At 35.4% G+C, this 26126-nt stretch overlaps 3 protein-coding genes across 3 annotated transcripts; all 3 read left to right on the top strand.

The window, feature by feature from the left end:
- Nucleotides 1-7822: 7822 nt before the first annotated feature.
- LOC116029130 (G-type lectin S-receptor-like serine/threonine-protein kinase At1g11303) lies at nucleotides 7823-15798 on the top strand. Its single transcript, XM_031271029.1, has 13 exons — nucleotides 7823-9134; nucleotides 9245-9501; nucleotides 9589-9753; nucleotides 9896-10122; nucleotides 10221-10371; nucleotides 10458-10756; nucleotides 11312-11367; nucleotides 12955-14163; nucleotides 14264-14523; nucleotides 14624-14834; nucleotides 14920-15157; nucleotides 15260-15410; nucleotides 15496-15798. The coding sequence occupies exons 1-13, from the start codon at nucleotides 7823-7825 to the stop codon at nucleotides 15796-15798; spliced, it is 4839 nt and encodes a 1612-aa protein (XP_031126889.1).
- A 738-nt stretch (nucleotides 15799-16536) lies between these two features.
- LOC116030298 (G-type lectin S-receptor-like serine/threonine-protein kinase At1g11300) lies at nucleotides 16537-19484 on the top strand. The gene is made up of 6 exons (XM_031272514.1): nucleotides 16537-17841; nucleotides 17954-18213; nucleotides 18309-18519; nucleotides 18603-18840; nucleotides 18937-19087; nucleotides 19173-19484. The coding sequence occupies exons 1-6, from the start codon at nucleotides 16680-16682 to the stop codon at nucleotides 19473-19475; spliced, it is 2325 nt and encodes a 774-aa protein (XP_031128374.1). The 5' UTR covers nucleotides 16537-16679; the 3' UTR covers nucleotides 19476-19484.
- Nucleotides 19485-21695: 2211 nt separating this feature from the next.
- Nucleotides 21696-24701, top strand: LOC116029126 (G-type lectin S-receptor-like serine/threonine-protein kinase At1g11300). The gene is made up of 7 exons (XM_031271025.1): nucleotides 21696-22995; nucleotides 23074-23184; nucleotides 23261-23445; nucleotides 23545-23755; nucleotides 23834-24071; nucleotides 24177-24327; nucleotides 24411-24701. Exons 1-7 carry the CDS (start codon nucleotides 21696-21698, stop codon nucleotides 24699-24701), a joined length of 2487 nt encoding a protein of 828 aa, XP_031126885.1.
- Nucleotides 24702-26126: the final 1425 nt, after the last annotated feature.

Genomic DNA, 26126 nt, shown 5'->3' with positions numbered 1-26126 from the left:
GTGTTATGAAACAAAACAAAATGGTGGATGTCCAAGCTATGATTCGAACCTTGGACCTCTTGCTTAAAACTCAAGGCTTAATCCACTTTGCTACTGCTACCATTGATGATTAAAGGGAGAACATTTAATAGCTAAATGTTTCCTGGAAAGCTAGATGAAGCTAGTCCCAGATGAAGACAAAAGCTATCAGCTAGGGGGAATCGATCCTGTGACCTTAGGGCGGCAGGAGCATCTAGGCATTGACAAAACCAGCAGAGCTAAGCAACACCTGTGAACCATTCCTGTGCAATTAATATTTATTTATTGATTTCCTGGCACTATAAATACCACCCTCCCCTCCTTGTAAAATCATCCCAGAAACATCAATACATATTGCTTCTTTCTCCCTTTCCAGTTTCTGCGTTTTCTTTTAGATTATCATACTTATTAATATTATTTACAACACGTTATCAGCACGAGTGTTCTACCCAAACCCACAACAATCACTTCCACCATTTTTTCCGGTAAACACCAAACCCACGACACCATTTTTTCCGGCCAAAATAAAATAGAAACCAACAACAAAATAATGGAGTTCGATGGCGACGAACCATGACCGACACAGCAACCTCACACCTTTCCGAACTACCACCATCCCTCCTTTACTCCGGCCCGACACATCATTGCACCGCCATAGCCGAACTCTACTTCGCGCTATCACATCATTGCACCGCCATAGCCGAACTCTACTTCGCGCTATCTCCCTCTCTCTCTCTCTCCGGCGAAGAAGCAAAAGAAAATAAAAGTTGAAATGGGTTCTCCGGCGAAGAAGCAAAAGAAAATAAAAGTTGAAATGGGTTTGCTTTCTTCCTCTAATTATGGATTAATTAGTATTATTATTATTATATTAAAAAATTTTTTTTTTAATTAATGGGGTAGCCGTGCTACCCCATGTGACTTCTTTGAAGTGTGGGACTTTGTTCCCCACTTGCTTTTAATTAATTATATATATAATAATATATATATATATCTGTTGAATATGGTGTGTGTTAGTGAATGCATGTGTATATAATAATAATATTATTGTATGTTGTGTATTATTGCTCCTTGAGCCATGCGAAATGTTATTATATATAGTAGTGTAGTGTAGTATAATAATAATATAGGTGGTGTGTGTGCCGTGTATATATATATAATTATATGTTGGAGTATGGATAGTGTTTATATATATATATATATATTATGATATAATAGATAGAATTTGTTATATATATATACATGATTATTATGTGACAATTATTTTGTCACAATTTGCTCTCTTATGCTATGGCCATGCGAATCAACATGAAATAAAATTTGGCATAATAAATATTATGCTTTTGGCCATAAAATTTATCCCATATGTTATAAATGAAAGGTATTTTGATATGTTTATCAAAATCATGGGATAAAAATGTATAATTATGCTTGTTTGGCATATGCTATCTCCAAATTAAATACCATATGGAGAAAATTGGATGATAAATCATGTGATGCCTAATCTTTGAAAGATATGTGCTTCAAAGAAGCAAATAAATGCATTATCACTTTTGATTGGATCCAAGAACAATAAGAAAAATGTATGTGTTAAGTGCAACCACACATACAATACGTGAGCAAAAGAATTTTTGCACACTGAATAAGGAAGAGCTCTAGTAGAGCCGACCAATATATTATTGTCTGGATCTAATATAACTTTGCCCAGAAGGTAAACTTATAGCACTAATTTTATTTATCACCCCTCGGTATAAATCTTAGATTGATTATGAATATTTGATCCACAGTTCTTAAATCAATCCCTGAAGGATTGCTATGATCAAAAAAGTCATAATTTTTTATCTATTGACTAAATCTGAGATTTTATGATGGTGAATCCCTCTGAATATGACAGTATAATATAGTATTGTTTCACACGTGAAACTATATTAGAAGAACTATTGAAAGACAATATCAAGACTCCATTGAGTTTTAAAGGTAATAATCTTGTACTCCAGTAGAAGTACATAACTAACCTTGTACTCCAGTAGAAGTACATAACTAACCTTGTACTCCAGTAGAACTACATGGAAAGGTAATAACATTGTACTCCAGTAGAAGTACATAATTAACCTTGTACTCCGGTAGAAGTACATGAGTAACATTGTACTCTAGTAGAAGTACATGGAAAATCATACTAAATAATGTGAGTCTTATTGTCTTTTATATGATGGTCATATTGTACTCCAGTAGTAGTACATGACAAAATTATGCTAAGTGGTTTTGAAGGAGTATTATTCTTCGAGTTTCAAACCTTCACACTTGGCAATACGTTTGGACATTGGGATATTTTCTAATAAGGTCCGAAAGACCTCGAACAGGGAATGACCTTTGGGTGACTAATGACATGGTTAATGAATGAAGTCTGCAACTTCTATCTTTAGCATTATGCTATATGCTTGAAAGTCAGAAATGAATTACATCATGATGGTTTGCCTGAAGCAAACAAGTTATGGATTTAATTAATCTCACCATTCATGAATTTATTTGGCATTTATCCTCCATATGATTATATAAATAGCATCATAATGCATATAATGTGAATGCATCGCATTACCAAGTAAATGATTTAACCATGTGACATTATACATGTTATATGTTTGCATATTATTTTTGTGCAATTCTTTTAAAATTTTATAAGACCCAAATTGTTTTGGCATGAGAAATTGGGTCGCTTTGGGCAAGCATAATGAGTCAGATATTTTTGGGATATCAAAGGATATCAAACTTGATTGAATCAAGATCTGACTCACTGCATATCATGATTATTCCCCATACACCTAGTACGTACGTGATAAACATTTCCCAAATCTGCGTTTATATTCTTAGTATGCAGTCTATTTTACTATATCACCACCATAGCGTATCTCTAAGGGCTATTGAATGAAACTAGGTATATATATATATGACAATCATAGAACTCCGTCTGATTGTCTAAATACCTAGAGCCTATTATAAGGGATCAATAGATACGCTGATTGCATACTTACTGAAGATCGATTCTCGGCATTAGGGGGAGATAAGGCCCAAATCTAAAATTTTATGAAATGCCGAGAAGTTCCATGGAATGGAAAAATCTTCATTAGTAAATGCCGAGAAGTTCCATGGAATGGAAAAATCTTCATTAGTTAAAGCCGAGAAGTTCCATGGAATGGAAAAATCTTCATTAGTTAAATCCACGTACTAGTTATACTGAACCAGAAGTTCAGAAGATAATCTATTTGCAATATGAGCAAATAATCTGCCAAATATATATACTGATCATGCTGATCAGAAAAGAGTGACTAGGTCCTATATATAATCCCTAATTTGGACCGAATATCTCTACTGATACTCCTTGACGCCAGAAGTGTAGGAGGTCTATCAGTTTATGAGATAAGGAACACAATACTAGATCTAGTAAAGAAACATTACCACTCTTATCTTGATAAGAATTACGTCCTGAAGACGTTCGTCTAGATGACGAAAACCCTAGTAAGGTGCACCGACCAGACATAATACTAGGGATGCGGAACGCCAGATCCTAATATCTTTGGGAAATGTCAGCGATCTGGTTAATTTAGAAATTGTCATGAATGTGGGAGAAAATTATAATAGTTGTTGACAACACAAGCCTATATAATTGCTCATTTAAATAAACTGGATCCAGGTGAGGTGCTAGAAGCATCCTCATTATTGAATATTTAAAAGAGCAATTAAGGCATAGCTCAACTCGCTAAATACATTCTCTTTATAACACACACCATAAGGAGTTGCTCTACTCAGGCTGAGAAGATTACTTAGTAGGTGAGCAATCCTGACGAGGAATTGCCCTACTTTGTAAAATATATATAATGGGTGAGCAATCCTGACGAGGAATTGCCCCATGAAAATTATATGAAAGATGAGCACCCTGAATATGTGTGTTTACACGAAAGAGAAATGAGAATGATGAGGTGGTATAATATAAAGCGAGTTTTGTAGCTCATGGTTCACGCAGAGACCCTTGATTGATTTTTAATCTCCCACGTAGGATGACATTAAGTTCCGCTACATAACATCATTGGCAGAATAATAAAATTAGATATGCAGCTGATATAGGTCATGACCACATAATTATGGGTCATTAGACTGAGTAATTTTCTTCCTGAAGAAGAAATTGAATATATTATGTGATTCTTTAAAGGATTGCGAATGGAGTTATTACCCTCATTTAGAAGGGATAATATGTACCATAAGTGTTCTTTAAAGGGTTGCTACTGTGCGTAGAATTGCTATGTTAGCCCATGCCTAAAAGACGGAGTTTTTGAAACGAAAGACTTGGGAAACCCCAAGTATCGACCTGAAGATCGAGCTTCTTCTTGAAGAAGTTTTTATACACCAGTTAGCCTACTTGAAAAATGCCTTGAATATGAATAAGTATCATTTAACGGTTATATCTCTTGAAGTAGATAAGGANAGTTCCATGGAATGGAAAAATCTTCATTAGTTAAATCCACGTACTAGTTATACTGAACCAGAAGTTCAGAAGATAATCTATTTGCAATATGAGCAAATAATCTGCCAAATATATATACTGATCATGCTGATCAGAAAAGAGTGACTAGGTCCTATATATAATCCCTAATTTGGACCGAATATCTCTACTGATACTCCTTGACGCCAGAAGTGTAGGAGGTCTATCAGTTTATGAGATAAGGAACACAATACTAGATCTAGTAAAGAAACATTACCACTCTTATCTTGATAAGAATTACGTCCTGAAGACGTTCGTCTAGATGACGAAAACCCTAGTAAGGTGCACCGACCAGACATAATACTAGGGATGCGGAACGCCAGATCCTAATATCTTTGGGAAATGTCAGCGATCTGGTTAATTTAGAAATTGTCATGAATGTGGGAGAAAATTATAATAGTTGTTGACAACACAAGCCTATATAATTGCTCATTTAAATAAACTGGATCCAGGTGAGGTGCTAGAAGCATCCTCATTATTGAATATTTAAAAGAGCAATTAAGGCATAGCTCAACTCGCTAAATACATTCTCTTTATAACACACACCATAAGGAGTTGCTCTACTCAGGCTGAGAAGATTACTTAGTAGGTGAGCAATCCTGACGAGGAATTGCCCTACTTTGTAAAATATATATAATGGGTGAGCAATCCTGACGAGGAATTGCCCCATGAAAATTATATGAAAGATGAGCACCCTGAATATGTGTGTTTACACGAAAGAGAAATGAGAATGATGAGGTGGTATAATATAAAGCGAGTTTTGTAGCTCATGGTTCACGCAGAGACCCTTGATTGATTTTTAATCTCCCACGTAGGATGACATTAAGTTCCGCTACATAACATCATTGGCAGAATAATAAAATTAGATATGCAGCTGATATAGGTCATGACCACATAATTATGGGTCATTAGACTGAGTAATTTTCTTCCTGAAGAAGAAATTGAATATATTATGTGATTCTTTAAAGGATTGCGAATGGAGTTATTACCCTCATTTAGAAGGGATAATATGTACCATAAGTGTTCTTTAAAGGGTTGCTACTGTGCGTAGAATTGCTATGTTAGCCCATGCCTAAAAGACGGAGTTTTTGAAACGAAAGACTTGGGAAACCCCAAGTATCGACCTGAAGATCGAGCTTCTTCTTGAAGAAGTTTTTATACACCAGTTAGCCTACTTGAAAAATGCCTTGAATATGAATAAGTATCATTTAACGGTTATATCTCTTGAAGTAGATAAGGANGAAGTAGATAAAGAACCGTATAAGCTCAATGAGTATAATAAGGATATCAAAAGTCCATTAATTCATTATCATTGGAGCACCATATAGGGACCAGAAGTTCCATAATCGCATCAGGTCTGATATTTTATATGCGATGAAATTTATAGCAACATTTAGTGCTTCTCCTATAATGAAATATTGGAACAGTGTTTAACATATCCTCCAATATCTTTGAGTTACAAAAGATTTTGGCATTTATGTGAGAAACCAATATATGGTTTTAATGGGCTACTTGGGTACTGGCTATTATTATTTGATCCCAACGATGCCAAATCCCCAAAACTGGTTATACTAGATTTTATCACCATTGTCTTATAAGGAGACAATAAAGATAGTGTTGCATCTATAATAAATGGGTATATTATGATTATACCCACGTGAGCTCTAGAAGAGTCACAAGATTATTCACCCCATTAATAATTGGACATATTTTTTTTTTCACAAAATCCCTTTCTATATTTTGGAGGTATATTTCATATAAGGGATTTGAAGAATGTTATCTTCAGGGGGAGTATCATTTACTTCAAGTATGAATATTATGCCCTGAAGTTTATATTGGGGTTATGGTTGCTCTCTTTTTCCCTTAGCTAAGTTTTTTCCCACTGGGTTTTCTTAGCGTAAGGTTTTTAATGAGGCAACCGGTGCAACATATAATTTAACATATATCATGTACTCTTTTCCTCATTAGGTTTTTCCCACTGGGTTTTTCTAATGAGGTTTTTAACGAGGCATGAGTATGGTATAGTAATCCTGAAGATTATACACTGAAAGTTTATGACTGGTTATCCTGAAGATTAGACCCTGAAGGTCATGAATGATTTATGGTTGTACTCTTTTTCCCTTAGCTAAGTTTTTTCCCACTGGGTTTTCTTAGCCTAAGGTTTTTAATGAGGCAACCTTATATAACATATGTTTTTGAAATACATCATGTACTCTTTTTCCCTTGACTAGGTTTTTTCCTATAGGGTTTTTCCTAGCAATGTTTTTAATGAGGCATGTGTATGATAAGATGATGGCCAATGAAAATGCTGTTAATCAATATGGCATCATCTAAAAAATCTTTAGAAACAAGGAGGAGCACACGAACTTGATCTTCAATGATGTCTTGATCAGGGGGAGCACATATTGTACTCTTTTTCCCTTATCCAAAATTTTTCCCCAATGGGTTTTTCTTTGGTAAGGTTTTTAACGAGGCAATATAGTGTTCATCCTTTGGACATCCAAGGGGGAGTGTTATGAAACAAAACAAAATAGTGGATGTCCAAGCTATGATTCGAACCTTGGACCTCTTGCTTAAAACTCAAGGCTTAATCCACTTTGCTACTGCTACCATTGATGATTAAAGGGAGAACATTTAATAGCTAAATGTTTCCTGGAAAGCTAGATGAAGCTAGTCCCAGATGAAGACAAAAGCTATCAGCTAGGGGGAATCGATCCTGTGACCTTAGGGCGGCAGGAGCATCTAGGCATTGACAAAACCAGCAGAGCTAAGCAACACCTGTGAACCATTCCTGTGCAATTAATATTTATTTATTGATTTCCTGGCACTATAAATACCACCCTCCCCTCCTTGTAAAATCATCCCAGAAACATCAATACATATTGCTTCTTTCTCCCTTTCCAGTTTCTGCGTTTTCTTTTAGATTATCATACTTATTAATATTATTTACAACAAAAATGTCATAAATTTTGAATTTTAACTTTGAAGTTTCAACAAAATCCCCGCTAAGTCTAAAACACTATGTTACGGGAGAAATTTCATAATGTGAATTCCCATGCAACATCAATAAATATAGTCAAATCTAACAGGCGTTCAAAAATTAAAAAGAGTCAAACTATATATAAATTCGCTGTCAATAAGCGAATATTAAAAACAAATCATTGTGAATTGAAATTAAGCAAGAGAAGAGTATGACCAGTAAAGTTTAAATTCATTATATAATCAGTTTATGCTGATTGAAGACATGCAAAAGGCGAAGAAAGTTTATACGCCATGGAATTCCGCAGGAAGATTGGGTTTCTCACCCTCTGCCACCATCTTTTTCTCACAATTTCTTTTTTCTGCCTCCAATTTGGTGTTTCTACTTCTACAGATACAATTACTGCACACTATTCTTTGGAAGGATCAGAAACTATACTCTCCAATTCCCAAAATTTCAAGATGGGATTTTTCCGCCCGGAAAATTCCTCCAAGTATTACGTTGGCATCATGTTTAACGTCCCGTCAATGGCCGTTGTATGGGTAGCCAACAGAGACAAAGGTATGGATGATTCCAGGGGAAGCATGGGAATCTCAGAAGATGGGAATCTTGAGGTGTTGGATGGACAGAAGAGAGTAGTATGGTCTACTTCTAAATATAATATTTCGACTGCAAATACTACTGCTCAGCTCCTGGATTCTGGAAACTTGGTGTTGAAAGATAGCTCAAGTGGGAGATATTTATGGGAAAGCTTTGGTGAAAACTCAGATACTCTTGTGGAGGGAATGAAACTTGGCAATGGTGCGAGTAGTATTGGTATAACGAGGGAGTTGAGATCGTGGAAAAGTCCATGGGATCCATCCCCGGGGGCTTTTTCTGCTCGTCTTCGACATCAAAACATTCCAGAGATGATTGTTGTACAAAATAACAGTAAGATTTACTGGAGAAGCGGTCTATGGAATAAGCAGATATTCATTGGACTGCCTCACATGAATTCTGTGTATGACTATGGATCTCAGATCATTAAGGATGATGAAGGGGATATCACCTATGACACCTTTAAGAACATGAAGGAGTCCACTAAATTACACTATGCCCTCAACTCTACTGGGTGTCTGGTGGAGAAGCATTGGGATGAAGAGAAGAGCCAATGGGTGGTGAGATTGGTAAGTGGTGTAAGTGGCCAATGTGATCTGTATGGCAATTGTGGGCCGTTTGGAATTTATGATCCCTATGATTCAAAAAGTTGTAGTTGTTTGAAGGGTTATAGACCCAAAGATGAAATGGAATGGGGCAATGGAAATTGGAGCAGTGGGTGCATCAGAAATGCTGCACTTCAGTGTCACAGAAACAGCTCAAATGAGGAAAACAACAAGAAAGATGGGTTCTTGAAGTTGCAGAGGGTGAAAGTGCCAGATTTTGCTCGTTGGGTGCCTTCTCTTGATGATTCTTGTGAAACTGACTGTTTGAGAGATTGTGCCTGCATAGCTTATTCCTACTACACCGGGATTGGTTGTATGCACTGGTCTCAGGATTTAATTGATACCCAGCAGTTTTTGACAGGAGGAGCAGATTTATACATCCGACTACCATATTCAGAACTTGGTACAAATTAAAGTCTTGTTTCAATTCTCTATATAAATATCTGATCTGTCTATTTCTGTGTTCATCTTATCCATTATTATTCAGATGGGGTAATTGTCTTTGATTTGCAGATCAAAAGAGAAACAACAAAGTCATCATTATTGTAATTACATTGACTATAGGCTCACTAGCAATTGCTTCTTGCCTGTACTTTGGTTTAGTTAAGCACAGAGGCAAAAAATCTCCAATCATGCCTAGAGAAGATTCCAGCCAAGTTAAGCTCCTTGATGAGCTACCAGTATTTGACTTTGAGATCATAGCAAAAGCCACCAATCATTTTCATTCAACCAACAAGCTTGGGGAGGGTGGTTTTGGTCCAGTCTATAAGGTATATATGCATAGCTTTTCAATTGTGGCAATAGTTGAAGGTTGTATGTATAAATGAAATTAACTGTGACATATTTTATATATGTAGGGAGTATTGGAGGATGGACAACAAATCGCAGTGAAAAGGCTTTCAGAGTTTTCTGCCCAAGGTCAAAAAGAGTTTATGAATGAGGTTGTCGTGATTTCCAAACTCCAGCACAGAAATTTGGTTAGGCTGCTTGGGTGTTGTATAGAAAGAGAGGAGAAAATGCTGGTTTATGAGTTTATGCCAAATGGAAGCTTGGATGCTCTTCTCTTTGGTTGGTTAATAAACTGATATATAGTTATGTAATATAATAACCATTTTTTTTTGCTTGTTTTCATTATGGTGATTGTATCTGACAGATCCCAACAAGGAAGTGGTTCTTGATTGGATGAAGCGCTTAATGATTATTGAAGGAATTGGCCGAGGCCTCCTTTATCTTCACAGAGATTCAAGATTGCGAATCATTCATCGAGATCTCAAGGCAAGCAACATCCTATTAGATGAGCAACTGAATCCAAAAATATCTGATTTTGGTTTGGCAAGGATATTTGGAAGCAACCAGAATCAAGCCAAAACTCAAAGGGTTATAGGCACATAGTAAGCATATATTTGCTGTTATGAATTCTGTACTTTCTTTTGCCTAATTAACCATAGAGGGCGAGAGGTCAAATGATTTGTTAAATTATTTAATGCAGCGGTTACATGGCACCAGAATATGCAATGAATGGAAAATTTTCAGAAAAGTCAGACGTGTTTAGCTTTGGAGTTCTGTTGCTAGAAATTGTTAGTGGGAGGAAGAACTCTGCATTTTACCATGATGGCTTTGCAATAAGCCTTGGAACACATGTAAGTTTTATCTGATCTTGAAAAAAAAATTCCATTGATTATCAAAACACTACCCTAACTCATCACCACAATTTCTTGATTCTCAGGCATGGAAACTATGGAATTTAGACAAGATGGAAGAAATGGCAGAACCTGAAATGTATGACATGAGCTTCAAAATGAGTATAAGACGATGCGTCCATATCGGCCTATTGTGTGTTCAAGAATATGCAGATGACAGACCAAATATTTCAAGTGTTTTATCAATGCTTAGCAGTGAAATTGCAAAGCTTCCTCATCCTAAACAGCCTGCATTTACGGGAGGACAGAGCTTTCCAGACAACAAGTTTCATAAGCAAAGCAGAAGTTTTGTAAATGTTACAATTTCTGATGTTGAAGGGAGATAGTTTTATTCATATGTACATATTGAAATCCCATTCCTGTCCTCATTTTTCGTCAGTTGCGAAGGTGCCGTTTCACTATAATCTACAAAATATTTCAATCTCCCCATTTTTTCTCATTATGCACCATTTTGATCTATAAGCAAAAGATTAATGGCCAAATATTGATGTTCAATATGGTGGCATTCTATTTAGGGACTAGAATGTGGAGAAGATGAGCTAACCTAGAGGGATGCAGGGTGCCCTTGCTTCTGATGAATTCATTCAACACTCATGATAATACATTGGTCAAATAATTCCACTGTCATATAATGTTAAATTGATGTCACGGCTTCACTCTTCCATCCTATCTTCAAATGTTGATGTATTCGTTGTGTATGTGAAATACAGATTATAGAAAAATATGCAAATTCCAACCTAGAGATCCACACAATGTAAGAAATTTATGTTGTTGGACCGAGAGAGCCTACAAAGTACGTAATGGGACAAGGTCCTACTTTATAAAGTTTTACATGTACTCTCAAATCTTACTTTCTCAATTTTATTTCTTGATGTGACAGTTCTGATAAGTTATTACTTTTTGTTTATATAGGTCCAATACAAGTGTTTACATCAAGTTTTTGTGTATCAGAATCAAAATGGGAGTATACAACATTTTCCTACTTTATATGTTAGGGTGCTATCCCTATTCCTAAGCCACTAAGGTAGGAAATTTCTCCTTAATTAAGATAAGAGATCCTAAATTCATCTTACTAATGCATTCCTTTTAATGTACATATTGACTTGGTTTTATCCCTGGATTCATGCAATTCAAACGCCCTCATATTGGTCCAATATTTTGAGACCAATGATCTTCATAAGGGACAAAAAAATCTTCTCCAAATCTATGAAAATGGTTGAGACCTTCATCTCGATCTATAAATTAAGAGACAAAGGTCAACCTTCATTTCCATAGATATAAAGATGAAAGTTAAGTCATCCCGATTGATTTGACTATTCCTTTCAAAATAGAGATGAAAGTCTCAACTAGACACAAATTGTCTATATATGCCGTAGACGAAGGATCAGGTTGATTTTCCTGCCTAGTTTAAGATAGTTCTCATCTAAAATGAGGTTTAACTTACAAGAGCTTTTTAAAGTTTTGCCATCTAATTGTATATAAGAAAAATATATTTTTAGTCTCTCAATTATTCTTTACTAACCGTTTTTTGTTTTTAACTTTTTACTATCCTAGTGCAATATACACTTCAACTTTTCAAAAGTGTTGCACTTTTAATTCTTGGAGTAACAAAACTATTAAATTCTATTAAAATTTTATTTACTTAGTACTTGGACCTTTTAGTACTTTAATGTTTATTATTTAATTATAATATTCTATAGTCTCTATATTTCATTTGTAAAATAAAATATTTGATTTTTAACATATTTGTGCATGAAAAATAGGGATGATGCACCACAAATGAAAATGAAAATTTAGGTAAGAATGTTGTTAAAGGTAATAAACTTATAAAATATCTATGTATTGACTAAAATTTTAGTACTCAAAAAAAGAGAAATTTTAATATAGTTTAATATTTTTGTTCCTCTAAAGGTTAAAATTGTAATTTTATTAAAGAGTTAGGGATACATTGCAATTGAAAACAATTAGGGATTAAAATAGATTGCAAAGAAACAATTGAGGAATTAAAAATGTAATTTTCTCTTGTATTTATGTATTTAATTTAGATTATTTGACTTTATATTTTTTATACCAAATATAGACTTTTTTTGTTTTTTAAAATGTCAAAAAAGTTTAATTTTAATTTTAATGTTTCAACTTTCAACGAAATCCCCGCTTAGTCTAAAACACTATATTACCGGAGAAATTTCAAAATGTTAATTCCCATGCTACATCGATAAATATTGTCAAGTCTAACAGGCGGTCAAAACTTTTTTTTTTTTTTTTTAAAGTCAAACTATATATAAATTCGCTGTCAATAAGCGAATTATTCAAAAATATCATAGAATTAAGGAAGAGAAGACTATAACTAGTAAAGTTTAAATTCATTATTATATGATCAGTTTATGTTGATTGAAGGCAATAGGCGAAGAAAGTTTATACAGTGCGCCATGGAATTCCGCAGGAAGGTTGGGTTTCTCACCCTCTGCAACCATCTTTTTCTGACAATTTCTTTTTTCTGCCTTCAATTTGGTGTTTCTACAGATACAATTACAGCACACCATTCTTTGGAAGGATCAGAAACTATACTCTCCAATTCCCAAAATTTCAAGATGGGATTTTTCCGCCCGGAAAATTCCACCAAGTATTACATTGGCATCATGTTTAACGTCCCGTCAATGGCCGTTGTATGGGTAGCCAACAGAGACAAAGGTATGGATGATTCCAGGGGAAGCATGGGAATCTCAGAAGATGGGAATCTTGTGGTGTTGGATGGAGAGAACAGAGTAGTATGGTCTACTTCTAAATCTAATATTTCGACTAATTCAAATACTTCTGCTCAGCTCCTAGATACCGGAAACTTGGTGTTGAAAGATAGCTCAAGTGGGAGATATTTATGGGAAAGCTTTGGTGAAAACTCAGATACTTTTCTTGAGAAAATGAAAATTGGCAATGGAGTGATGAGTCTTGATATGACGAATGAGTTGAGATCGTGGAAAAGTCCTTGGGATCCATCTCCGGGGAGTTTTTCTTATCGTCTTCAACCTCAAAGCATTTCAGAGATGGTTGTCCTACAAAATAACAGTAAGCCTTACTGGAGAAGCGGTCCATGGAATAAGCAGATATTCATTGGACTGCCTCACATGAATTCTTTCTATAACTACGGAGCTCAAATCATTAACGACAACGCAGGGGGCTATATAACCTATACAGACATGAGGCAGTTCAATAAAGTGCACTATGTCCTCAACTCTACCGGTTGTTTCTTGGAGAGGTATTGGGATGAAGAGAAGAACAAATGGGTGGGGACATGGGAAAGTTGTGGAAGTGGTGAATGCGATGTGTATGGCAAGTGTGGACCTTTTGGAGTTTGTGATCCCTCGGCTTCAAATAGTTGTAGTTGTTTGCAGGGTTATAAACCCAAGAATGAAATGGAATGGGGCAATGGAAATTGGAGCAGTGGGTGCATCAGAAATTTTGCACTTCAGTGTCACAGAAACAGCTCGAATGAGGAAAACAAGAAGAAAGATGGGTTCTTGAAGTTGCAGAGGGTGAAAGTGCCAGATTTTGCTCGTTGGGTGTCTTCTCTTGATGACTCTTGTGAAACTGATTGTTTGAGAGATTGTGCCTGCATAGCTTATTCCTACTACAACGGGATTGGTTGTATGCACTGGTTTCAGGATTTAATTGATATCCAACAGTTTTCGACAGGAGGAGCAGATTTATACATCCGTCTACCATATTCAGAACTTGGTACAAATTAAATTCTCTATACAAATATGTGTCTGTTTCTGTGTTCATCTTATTGTACTCCAATATTCTGATGCATGGGGTAACTGTCTTTGATTTGCAGATCAAAACAAAAACAACAAAGTCATCATTATTGTAATTACATTAACTCTAGGCTCACTAGCAATTGCTTCTTGCCTGTATTTTGTTTTGCTTAAGCACAGAGGCAAAAAATCTTCAAAAATCATGCCAAGAGAAGACACCAGCCAAGTTAAGCTACTTGATGAGCTACCAGTATTTGACTTTGAGATCATAGATAAAGCAACCAAACATTTTCATTCTGGCAACAAGCTTGGTGAGGGTGGTTTTGGTCCGGTCTACAAGGTATGCATAATTCGCTTTCATTCTTTAATTTTAACTTGTGACTATGGTGAAAGATTATATGTACAAATAAAATTAATTAGCTGTGACATGTTTTATGTAGGGAGTTTTGGAGGATGGGCAAGAAATTGCTGTGAAAAGACTTTCAGAGTCATCTGCTCAAGGTCAAAAGGAATTTATGAACGAGGTCGTAGTGATTTCTAAACTCCAGCATAGAAATCTCGTTAGGCTACTTGGGTGCTGTATAGAAAGAGGGGAGAAAATGTTGGTTTATGAGTTCATGCCAAATGGAAGCTTGGATGCTCTTCTCTTTGGTTGGTTAATAAATTGATATATAGTTATGTAATATAATAACCATTTTTTTTTGCTTGTTTTCATTATGGTGATTGTATCTGATAGATCCTAACAAGGAAGTGGTTCTTGATTGGATGAAGCGCTTAATGATTATTGAAGGAATTGGCCGAGGCCTCCTTTATCTTCACAGAGATTCAAGATTGCGAATCATTCATCGAGATCTCAAGACAAGTAACATCCTATTAGATGAGCAACTGAATCCAAAAATATCCGATTTTGGTTTGGCAAGGATATTTGGAAGCAACCAAAATCAAGCCAAAACTCAGAGGGTTATAGGCACATAGTAAGCATATATTTGCTGTTCTAAATTATGTACTTTCTTTTGCCTAATTAATTAACCATAGAGGGCGAGAGCTCAAATGATTCGTTAAATTATTTAATGCAGCGGTTACATGGCACCAGAATATGCAATGAATGGAAAATTTTCAGAAAAGTCAGACGTGTTTAGCTTTGGAGTTTTGTTGCTAGAAATTGTTAGTGGGAGGAAGAACTCTGCATTTTACCACGACGGCTTTGCAATAAGCCTTGCAGCACATGTAAGTTCTATCTGATCCTCAAAGAAAATTTCATTGATTATCAAAACACTCCCTAAACTCATCACCACAACTTCTTGATTCCCAGGCATGGAAACTATGGAATTTAGACAAGATGGAAGAAATGGCAGAACCTGAAATGTATGACATGAGCTTCAAAATGAGTATCAGACGATGCGTCCATGTCGGCCTATTATGTGTTCAAGAATATGCGGATGACCGACCAAATATTTCAACTGTTTTGTCAATGCTTAGCAGTGAAATTACAGAGCTTCCCCATCCTAAACCGCCTGCATTTACTGGAAGACAGAGCTTTCCAAATAACAAGTTTCCTAAACAAAATAGAAGTTTTGTGTACAACGTTACAATTTCTGATGTTGAAGGAAGATAGTTTTATTCATATGTACCTTTTTTTTGGGACGCATTCATATGTACATATTGAAATCCTATTCCATCCTCATTTTTATAATTTAACTTGACCAACTAATCCAACTATCTTCTTTTCAAGGGCATCCAATATTTTTAATAATTTAAAATAAAATTAATTAAATATTAAATCTGTTGACCAAAAAGTTAAATAAAAACACAACTAATTGGTATTGTGTGCGTTTGTATTGTTTGAGATGTGTACTAATTTTTTTAAAGAGTTAGGGTACATTGAAACGAAAAACATTTAAGAACTAAAACAAATAACAAAGAAACAATTGAGAACTAAAAATGCATTTTTCTATTCTATTTATGTATTTAATTTAGTAGTTTAGTTGACCTTTTATTTTTATACCGAATATAGACTATTTTTTGTTGAAATGCCATAAATTTTTAATTTTACTTTTCATGTTTCAACGAAATCCCCGCTTAGTCTTATGCTACCGGAGAGTTTTCAAAATGTTAATTCCCACGCAACATCGATTATAGTCAAGTCTAACAGGCGTTCAAAACTTAAAAAGAGTCAGACTATATAAATTCGAGGTCAATAAGCGAATTATTCGAAAAGATCATAGAATTTAAGCAATAGAAGACTATGACTAGTAAAGTTCAAATTCATTATTATATGATGAGTTGATATATGTTGATAGAAGGCAACATAGAGGCGAAGAAAGTTTATGCGCCATGGAATTCCGCAGGAAGGTTGGGTTTCTCACCCTCTGCCACCATCTTTTTCTCACAATTTCTTTGTTCTGCCTCCAATTTGGTGTTTCTACAGATACAATTACTGCACATCATTCGTTGGAAGGATCAGAAACAATACTCTCCAATTCCCAAAATTTCAAGATGGGATTTTTCCGCCCGGAAAATTCCACCAAGTATTACGTCGGCATCATGTTTAACGTCCCGTCAATGGCCGTTATATGGGTAGCCAACAGAGACAAAGGAATGGATGATCCCAGGGGAAGCATGGGAATCTCAGCAGATGGGAATCTTGTGGTGTTGGATGGAGAGAACATAGTAGTATGGTCTACTTCGTCTAAATCTAATATTTCGACTAATTCAAATACTTATGCTCAGCTCCTAGATACCGGAAACTTGGTGTTGAAAGATAGCTCAAGTGGGAGATATTTATGGGAAAGCTTTGGTGAAAACTCCGATACTCTTGTGGAGGGAATGAAACTTGGGAATGGTGCGAGTAGTATTGGTATAACAAGGGAGTTGAGATCGTGGAAAAGTCCATGGGATCCATCCCCGGGGAGTTTTTCTTTTCGTCTTCGACTACTTCAAAACATTCCAGAGGTGATAATTGTGGTACAAAATAACAGTAAGATTTACTGGAGAAGTGGTCTATGGAATAAGCAGATATTCATTGGACTGCCTCACATGAGTTCTGTGTATGACTATGGAAGTAAGATCATTAACTATGATGAAGGGGACATCACCTACACCTACGACACCTTTAAGAACATGAAGGAGTCCACTAAATTGCACTACGTCTTGACCTCTACTGGTTCTTACGTGGAGAAGTATTGGGATGAAGAGAAGAGCCAATGGGTGGTGACATGGGAAAGTGTTGCAAGCGGTCAATGTGATATGTATGGTAAGTGTGGGCCGTTTGGAATCTGTGATACTTTGTCTTCAAAAAGTTGTAGTTGTTTGAAGGGCTATAGACCCAGAGATGAAATGGAATGGGGCAATGGAAATTGGAGCAGTGGGTGCATCAGAAATGCTGCACTTCAGTGTCACAGAAACAGCTCGGATGAGGAAAACAAGAAGAAAGATGGGTTCTTGAAGTTGCAGAGGGTGAAAGTGCCAGATTTTCCTATTTGGGTGCCTTCTCTTGATGACACTTGTGAAACTGACTGTTTGAGAGATTGTGGCTGCATAGCTTATTCCTACTACACCGGGATTGGTTGTACGCACTGGTCTGAGGATTTAATTGATATCCAGCAGTTTTCGACAGGAGGAGCAGATTTATACATCCGTCTACCATATTCAGAACTTGGTAAAAGTTAAAGTCTTGTTTCAATTCTCTATAAAAATACCTGTCTGTTTCTGTGTTCATCTTATTGTAGTCCAATATTCTGATGCATGGGGTAACTGTCTTTGATTTGCAGATCAAAACAAAAACAACAAAGTCATCATTATTGTAATTACATTAACTATAGGCTCACTAGCAATTGCTTCTTGCCTGTATTTTGTTTTGCTTAAGCACAGAGGCAAAAAATCTTCAAAAGTCATGCCTAGAGAGGACACCAGCCATGTTAAGCTACTTGAAGAGCTACCAGTATTTGACTTTGAGATCATAGCAAAAGCAACCGAGAATTTTCATTCTGGCAATAAGCTCGGGGAAGGTGGTTTTGGCCAGGTCTACAAGGTATATATGGCTTAGCTTTCTTTTAACTTGTGATTATAGTGGAAGGTTGTATGTACAAATGAAATTAGTTCTGGCATGTTTTGTCATTTATGTAGGGAGTATTGGAGGATGGACAAGAAATCGCAGTGAAAAGGCTTTCAGAGTCTTCTACTCAAGGCCAAAAAGAGTTTATGAATGAGGTTATTGTGATTTCCAAACTCCAACACAGAAATCTGGTTAGGCTGCTTGGGTGCTGTATAGAAAGAGGGGAAAAAATGCTGGTTTATGAGTTCATGCCAAATGGAAGCTTGGATGCTCTTCTCTTTGGTTGGTTAATAAACTGATATATAGTTATGTAATATACTATTTTTTCTTTTGCTAGTTTTCATTCTGGTGATTGTATCTGGCAGATCCCTACAAAGAAGTGGTTCTTGATTGGATGAAGCGCTTAATGATTATTGAAGGAATTGGCCGAGGCCTCCTTTATCTTCATAGAGATTCAAGATTGCGAATCATCCATCGGGATCTCAAGGCAAGTAACATCCTATTAGATGAGCAACTGAATCCAAAAATATCCGATTTTGGTTTGGCAAGGATATTTGGAAGCAATCAGAATCAAGCCAAAACTCAAAGGGTTATAGGCACATAGTAAGCATATATTTGTTGTTCTGAATTCTGTACTTTCCTTTACCTAAAACCATGGAGGGTGAGAGCTCGAATGATTTGTTAAATTATTTAATGCAGCGGTTATATGGCACCAGAATATGCAATAAACGGAAAGTTTTCAGAAAAGTCAGACGTCTTTAGCTTTGGAGTTTTGTTGCTAGAAATTGTTAGTGGGAGGAAGAACTCTGCACTTTACCATGATGGCTTTGCAATAGGCCTTGCAGCACATGTAAGTTTTATTTGATCTTCAAAGAAAATTCCATTGATTATCAAAACACTACCCAAACTCATCACCATAGTTTATTGATTCTCAGGCCTGGAAATTGTGGAATTTAGACAAGATGGAAGAAATGGCAGAAGTTGGAATGTATGACATGAGCTTCAAAATGAGTATGAGACGATGCGTCCATGTCGGCCTATTATGTGTGCAAGAATATGCAGATGACAGACCAAATATTTCAAGTGTTTTGTCAATGCTTAGCAGTGAAATTGTAGAGCTTCCCAATCCTAAACAACCTGCATTTACGGGAAGACAGAGCTTTCCATATAACAAGTTTCCTAAGCAAAGCAGAAGTTTTGTGTACAATGTTACAATTTCTGACGTTGAAGGAAGATAGTTTTATTCATATGTACATATTGAAATTCCATTCCCATCCTTATTTTATTTTTTATAATCTAACTTGAACAACTAATCTAACTATATATCTTCTTGTCAATGGTATATATCTAATATTTTAAATAATTTAAAATAAAAGTAATTAAATATTAAATCTGATGACCAAAAAGTTAAACAAAAACACAATTAATTGGTCTTTTGTTAGTTGTAAAAAATCATATACATAATTTCATAACACAAGACAAAAAAAATCAAAACACAAGACACATATACATGTTATATATTTACTTATTTTTTAAATTTGATTTAGCAGGTACATAATTTGTATTCATAGGCACATAATTTCAGAACACAATACATATAAATTCATAACATAAATTAGTAATTGTGATAAAAAATAAAAATAAAAATATAATTTCGTGGAATCTCATTTCTATGTGAAAGAAAGAAGAGTCAAATTGAATATGAATTATTGCATACAAAAATACAATTAAATTACTATGATATTATTTTTATTGTACAAATTTGAAAAGTATATAATGGCATTTGGTGACTAATGATCTCGATAGGGGATAAAAAGTCTAGTTTCCAATATTATGAAAATGGTTAAGGCCTTCATGTCCACAGATCTAGAAACAAAATCTAGATACGAAAGTCATCCTCCTATGGGTTTGACTATTCATCTCTAGATAGAGATGGACGTCTCAACCTACGATTACCAACGAATTTTTAGAATGTGGTGTACTTTTTGTGAATATCAATTATGATTCATCTTTTTTTTTTTTTTAATCTCATAAAGGTTAAAATCTTAAATTCAAAAATTTCATATCTTGATTGGACAAAGCAGGTAAGAGATTATAAATCACAGTAATTAATGAGCTAAGTTAGTACGAGCTGATTTATCTATTTTTATCTTATTAGGTTGAAATATGAAGCTCTGAGTAAGAGAATTTAACTTTTTGTGGATACTCCATAAATATAGTCAAGTCTAATACGCGTTAAAACATTAAAGAGAGAAACTATAAAATTCGTTGTCGGTAGGCGAATTATTCAAAAAATATCATGGAATTTAAGCAAGAGAAGACTATGATTCATTCAGTGATCTGCTGCTATATAGTTAATGTTGATTGAAGGCACGCAACAGGCGAAGATCGAAAGTTTATACAGTACGCCATGGAATTCCGCAGGAAGTTTGGGTTTCTCACCTTCTGCCACCATCTTCTTCTGACAATTTCTTTTTTCTGCCTCCAATTTGGTGTTTCTAGAGATACAATTACAGCACACCATTCTATGGAAGGATCAGAAACTATACTCTCCAATTTACAAAATGTCAAGATGGAATTTTTCCGCCCGGAAAATTCGACCAAGTATTACGTTGGCATCATGCTTAACGTCCCGGCATGGGGGTCAACGGCCGTTATATGGGTAGCCAACAGAAACAAACCTATGAATGATTCCAGGGGAAGCATGGGAATCTCAGAAGATGGGAATCTTGTGGTGTGGGATGGAGAGAAGAGAGTAGTATGGTCTACTTCTAAATATAATATTTCGACTGATTCTTCTCCTGCAAATATTACTGCTCAGCTCCTGGATTCTGGAAACTTGGTGTTGAAAGATAGCTCAAGTGGGAGATATTTATGGACAAGTTTTTTTGATATGTCATGCGCATCCAGGAACAGAGGAGGCTACATACAATGAATAGTCAAGATCTCGAAGATGGCATAGTTAGAAGACAAAACAGGCCAACAAGGATCAAGAAACCTTCACAGCGACTTGAAGATTACTTACATTAGAATTATAGAAATTACTTGCCATAGAAATTATAGTAAACAATTACCTAAGTTGTTTTTGTTTTCCTTAAAGGTAGTGGGAGCAGTATTATATATATTTCAATCATAGTTTACTTTACAACAGAATAGAGTTCTTGGGAATAAAATATTTCTTTACCAAATTCAATTGCACAATTTTATATTGTTCAGGACCCGATTACAACTTTTTTGAGTTGGATGATCCGATTGCAATTTCTTCATTTAATTTTTTACAAAGTCAATGGAGGACTAATCAATAATAATTCTCGCTACAAGCTAGGGGAGGTTCAGCGGGAATCTGTGGCGGCTAATTAAACAATAAGCAATAAGTAGTAAATAAAATGTGGAGCTTTTGGACAGTATCAAGTCTATTACGTTGAGTTAAGCCAATAGGCGAAGAAAGTTGGTAAGCCATGGAATTCTGCAGGAAGGTTAGGTTTCTCACCCTCTGCCAACAACTATTTCTGATCATTTCTGTTCTCTTTCCAAAATTTGGCATTTCTAGAGATACAATCACTGCCGATCAGTTTTTGGAAGGATCAGAAACTATACTCTCCAATTCCCAAGATTTCAAGATGGGATTTTTCAGCCCGGAAAATTCCACCAAGTATTACATTGGCATCATGTTTAATGTCCCGTCAATGGCCGTTGTATGGGTAGCCAACAGATACAAACCCATGAATGATTCCAGGGGAAGCATGGGAATCTCAGCAAATGGGAATCTTATAGTGTTGGATGGAGAGAAGAGAGTAGTATGGTCTTCTAGCATTTCTTCTTCCCCTGCAAATACCACTGCTCAGCTTCTGGATACTGGAAACTTGGTGTTGAAAGATAGCTCAAGTGGAAGCCTTTTATGGGAAAGTTTTGGTGAAAACTCTGATGCTTTTCTTGAGAAAATGAAAGTTGGCAGTGGAGTGATGAGTCTTGATATGATGAATGAGTTGAGATCCTGGAAAAGTCCTTGGGATCCATCCCCGGGGAGTTTTTCTTGTCGTCTTCAACCTCAAAACATTCCGCAGGTTGTCATACAAAAAAACAGTAAGATTTACTGGAGAACCGGTCCATGGAATAAACAGATATTCATTGGATTGCCTCACATGATTTCTTTCTATGACTATGGATTTCAAATCATTAACGACAACCCGAGAGGCATAACCTATATAACCTATACCAACATGAAGCAGTACGATAAAGTGCACTATGTCCTCAACTCTACCGGTTGTTTGTTGGAGAGGTATTGGGATGAAGAGAAGAGCCAATGGTTGGTGACATGGGAAAGCTGTGGAAGTGGTCAATGTGATATGTATGGCAAGTGTGGGCCTTTTGGAGTTTGTGATCCCTCTGCTTCAAAAAGTTGTAGTTGCTTGCAGGGTTATAAGCCCAGGAATGAAATGGAATGGGGAAAGGGTAATTGGAGCAGTGGGTGCATCAGAAATGCTGCACTTCAGTGTCACAGAAACAACTCGGACGAGGCAACGAGCAAGAAAGATGGATTCTTGAAGTTGCAGATGGTGAAAGTGCCGGATTTTGCTCTTTGGGTGTCTTCTCTAAATGACAGTTGTGAAACAGATTGTTTGTCAAATTGTTCTTGCCTTGCTTTTTCGTACTACACGGGAATTGGTTGCTTGCACTGGTCTGAAGATTTAATTGATGTCCAGCAATTTTCGTCAGGAGGAGCGGATTTATACATTCGTTTAGCATATTCAGAACTTGGTATGTATAAAAGTGTTGTTTCTTTCTTGATCTTATTGTAGTCCAATATTGTGATGAGTAGCTATCTTTGATTTGTAGATCAAAAGAAAGAAAGGAAAGACCACAAAGTCATCATTCTTGTAATTACATTGAGTATATGCTCACTAGTAATTGCTTCTTGCATGTACTTTGGTTTGGTAAAGCACAGAGGTACGTTGCTGATTCTACAAAATTTCACTTCTGAGTTTTCTTACAGATTACATAAAAGAATGCACTTTTGAATCAGGAAAGAAGTGGAATCACATTATACATTGGGGCAGAATATCTTCAAAAAACATGCATAGAGAAGGCGCCAGCCAAGTAGAGCTTGATGATCTTCCAGTATTTATGTTTGAGACCATAGCAAAAGCAACTCAAAATTTCCATTCCGACAACAAGCTTGGGCAAGGTGGTTTTGGTTCTGTCTACAAGGTATATACTTAGCTTTTCAGTTGTGACTACAAGTCTGCAATAGAAGGTTGTCTGCACAAAGTAAAATTAGGTGTGACATGTTTTATATATTATATGTAGGGAAAATTGGATGATGGACAAGATATTGCTGTGAAAAGGCTTTCAGAATCATCTACTCAAGGCCAAAAAGAATTTATGAATGAGGTTGTTGTGATTTCCAAACTCCAACACCGAAATCTTGTTAGGCTGCTTGGATGCTGTATAGAAAGAGGGGAGAAAATGTTAGTTTATGAATTCATGCCAAATGGAAGCTTGGATGCTCTTCTCTTTGGTTGGTTAACAAACTAATATATAGTTATATAATATACTTTTTCCTTCCTAGTCTTAATTCTGTGATTGTACCTATCAGATCCCAACAAAGAAGTATTTCTTGATTGGACGAAGCGATTCATGATTATTGAAGGAATTGGTCGAGGCCTCCTTTATCTTCATAGAGATTCAAGATTAAGAATTATTCATCGAGATCTCAAAACATCTAACATCTTATTGGATGAACAACTAAATCCTAAAATATCTGATTTTGGCTTGGCGAGGATTTTTGGAGGCAACCAGAATCAAGCCAACACTCAAAGAGTTGTTGGCACATAGTAAGCATATATTTGCTATTTTGAATTCTGTACTTCCCTTTGCACAATCATAGAGGAAGAGGGCTCATTTTATTTGCTCTTGTTCTGCTAAATCATTTAATGCAGCGGATACATGGCACCAGAATATGCAATGAAGGGAAGATTTTCAGAAAAGTCAGACGTGTATAGCTTTGGAGTTTTGTTGCTGGAAATTGTTAGTGGGAGGAAGAACTATGCATTTTACCATGATGACTTTGCTATAAGCCTTGTAGCACATGTAAGTTCTTTCTATTCGATCTTATCCTCAAAGAAAATTCTCAAAACTTCCCAAATTCAACACCACAATTTCTTGATTCTGAGGCATGGAAACTGTGGAATTCAGAGAAGATAGAAGAAGTGGCAGACCCTAAAGTGTATGAGATGCACTTCAAAATGAGTATCAGACGATTCGTCCATGTCGGTCTATTGTGTGTCCAAGAATATGCAGATGACAGACCAAATGTTTCAACTGTTCTGTCAATGCTTAGCAGTGAAATTGTAGAACTTCCCCATCCTAAACAGCCTGCATTTATTGGAATGCAGAGCTATCTACATAATAAGCCCAACAATTCTGTGAATGGTGTTACAATTTCTGATATTGAAGGAAGATAATCTCTCGCAACCAACTAATTCAGTAATTCTCTTGTAAAGCCCTGGTTAGTGAGGTAAATGTATACAATATAATATTTTCTAATAATAGTAGGCGCTTCCTATAGATGTGCTCTAGATAAATCAATCTAGGTTGTCCATAGCTGATCAATTCAAATCGATAAGATAATAAACAAATTCTATAAAAAAAAGTAAACTTGAAATATTGTGATTACTAAATCAATGGTAAAACCAATTTGACTAGAATTGTCCCAAATTTAAGAACAACTAATAATGCCAACTAGTGGCGGCAGAATTTGTATGAGAGAAGTGAATAATGCCAGTGTAAACTCACCCATATTTTCTTCATGAAAAGATAAAATTGAACAAAACAAAGTGACGGACAGAATGGAAAATTTCTCCGCACTCTATTCGGGGGTGCAGTGAAATTAAAAAAATTATATTATTTCAATTACAATATGTTTCAAAACACAATTGTAAAAATAGCATGTAATATTTTAAAAATGAATTTGGATTATTGTGAAAATAAACATATTTGTATTTTCTTAATAAACTTGTTTAATATTTACAGGTATAATGTTATATTTAAAATAAATAATGTAGTAGTTTGAAAATAAATTAGCACTATATTGAAAATAGATCTAATATAGTGACATAATATAATTGTATATTAATTTAAAACATGAAAATTAAAGTATCAATATATGTGTCATTTAAATTTTAAAATATCTTAATTAGAGATTCTTAATGGCACATATTTATATATTAATTTTATTTGTATAAAAAGAAAGAAAAAAAAACTTAAGTTGAAAAAAAAAATTTTATTTCCCTTTCACCTTGCAATGTGGATCATAATTTACTGTATAACAATCATAGTCTAACACACTATGAATCTATGATTATCAAAGTTTTTTTTTTTTTTTAATGAATGACAAGGAATTAGTAGCCAGTACATGAAAGTGTGTACCGGGTAAATCCCACCTTGTAATCTAAATTGATAAAAGACCACAAAGATATATGTCCTGTTTGGTAAATGGTTGTTGCTGATTGGGTTAGTTGTTTGGGTTAGAAAGTATGATTTGTTGATAACATTAGCTGATTGTAGAAAGTTGGTTGGTAAATTAGCTGTTAGCTGATAGATGTTTGGTATAATTTCTTTTCTCAAAAAGCTAATTGAAAAGGCTAAGGCCCTGTTTGGTAAATGGCTGTTGGCTGATTGGATTGGTTGTTTGAGATAAAAGGTATGATTTGTTAATAACATTAGCTGATTGTAAAAAGTTGTTTCATAGATTGGCTGTTAGCTGATAGCTGTTTGGTATAATTTTTTTTTTCAAAAGCTAATTGAAAAGGCTGCTTTGAGTAGCCTTTTGAATTTTAGTATTTTAAAGTTACAAAAAGCTTATTAATCAAACAACTAATAGTGATCAA

The sequence above is a fragment of the Ipomoea triloba genome, chromosome 9 (genome assembly GCF_003576645.1).
Source record: "Ipomoea triloba cultivar NCNSP0323 chromosome 9, ASM357664v1".
NCBI lineage: Eukaryota > Viridiplantae > Streptophyta > Magnoliopsida > Solanales > Convolvulaceae > Ipomoea > Ipomoea triloba.
The sequence above is the reverse complement of the archived record's forward strand: the minus strand, read 5'-3'. Positions and strand labels throughout refer to the sequence as shown.

Excerpts from the sequence above, each read along its gene's own strand:
- LOC116029130 (XM_031271029.1), top strand. The coding sequence starts at position 7,823 with ATGGAATTCCGCAGGAAGATTGGGTTTCTCACCCTCTGCCACCATCTT. Across the intron at positions 10,757-11,311 it reads TCTGATGTTGAAGGGAGATA|TTCTGATAAGTTATTACTTT; the intron begins GTTTTATTCATA and ends TTGATGTGACAG. Across the intron at positions 15,411-15,495 it reads CAATAAGCCTTGCAGCACAT|GCATGGAAACTATGGAATTT; the intron begins GTAAGTTCTATC and ends CTTGATTCCCAG.
- LOC116030298 (XM_031272514.1), top strand. The coding sequence starts at position 16,680 with ATGGGATTTTTCCGCCCGGAAAATTCCACCAAGTATTACGTCGGCATC. Across the intron at positions 17,842-17,953 it reads TCTACCATATTCAGAACTTG|ATCAAAACAAAAACAACAAA; the intron begins GTAAAAGTTAAA and ends TTTGATTTGCAG. Across the intron at positions 18,520-18,602 it reads CTTGGATGCTCTTCTCTTTG|ATCCCTACAAAGAAGTGGTT; the intron begins GTTGGTTAATAA and ends TGTATCTGGCAG.
- LOC116029126 (XM_031271025.1), top strand. The coding sequence starts at position 21,696 with ATGGAATTCTGCAGGAAGGTTAGGTTTCTCACCCTCTGCCAACAACTA. Across the intron at positions 23,185-23,260 it reads TGGTTTGGTAAAGCACAGAG|GAAAGAAGTGGAATCACATT; the intron begins GTACGTTGCTGA and ends CTTTTGAATCAG. Across the intron at positions 23,756-23,833 it reads CTTGGATGCTCTTCTCTTTG|ATCCCAACAAAGAAGTATTT; the intron begins GTTGGTTAACAA and ends TGTACCTATCAG.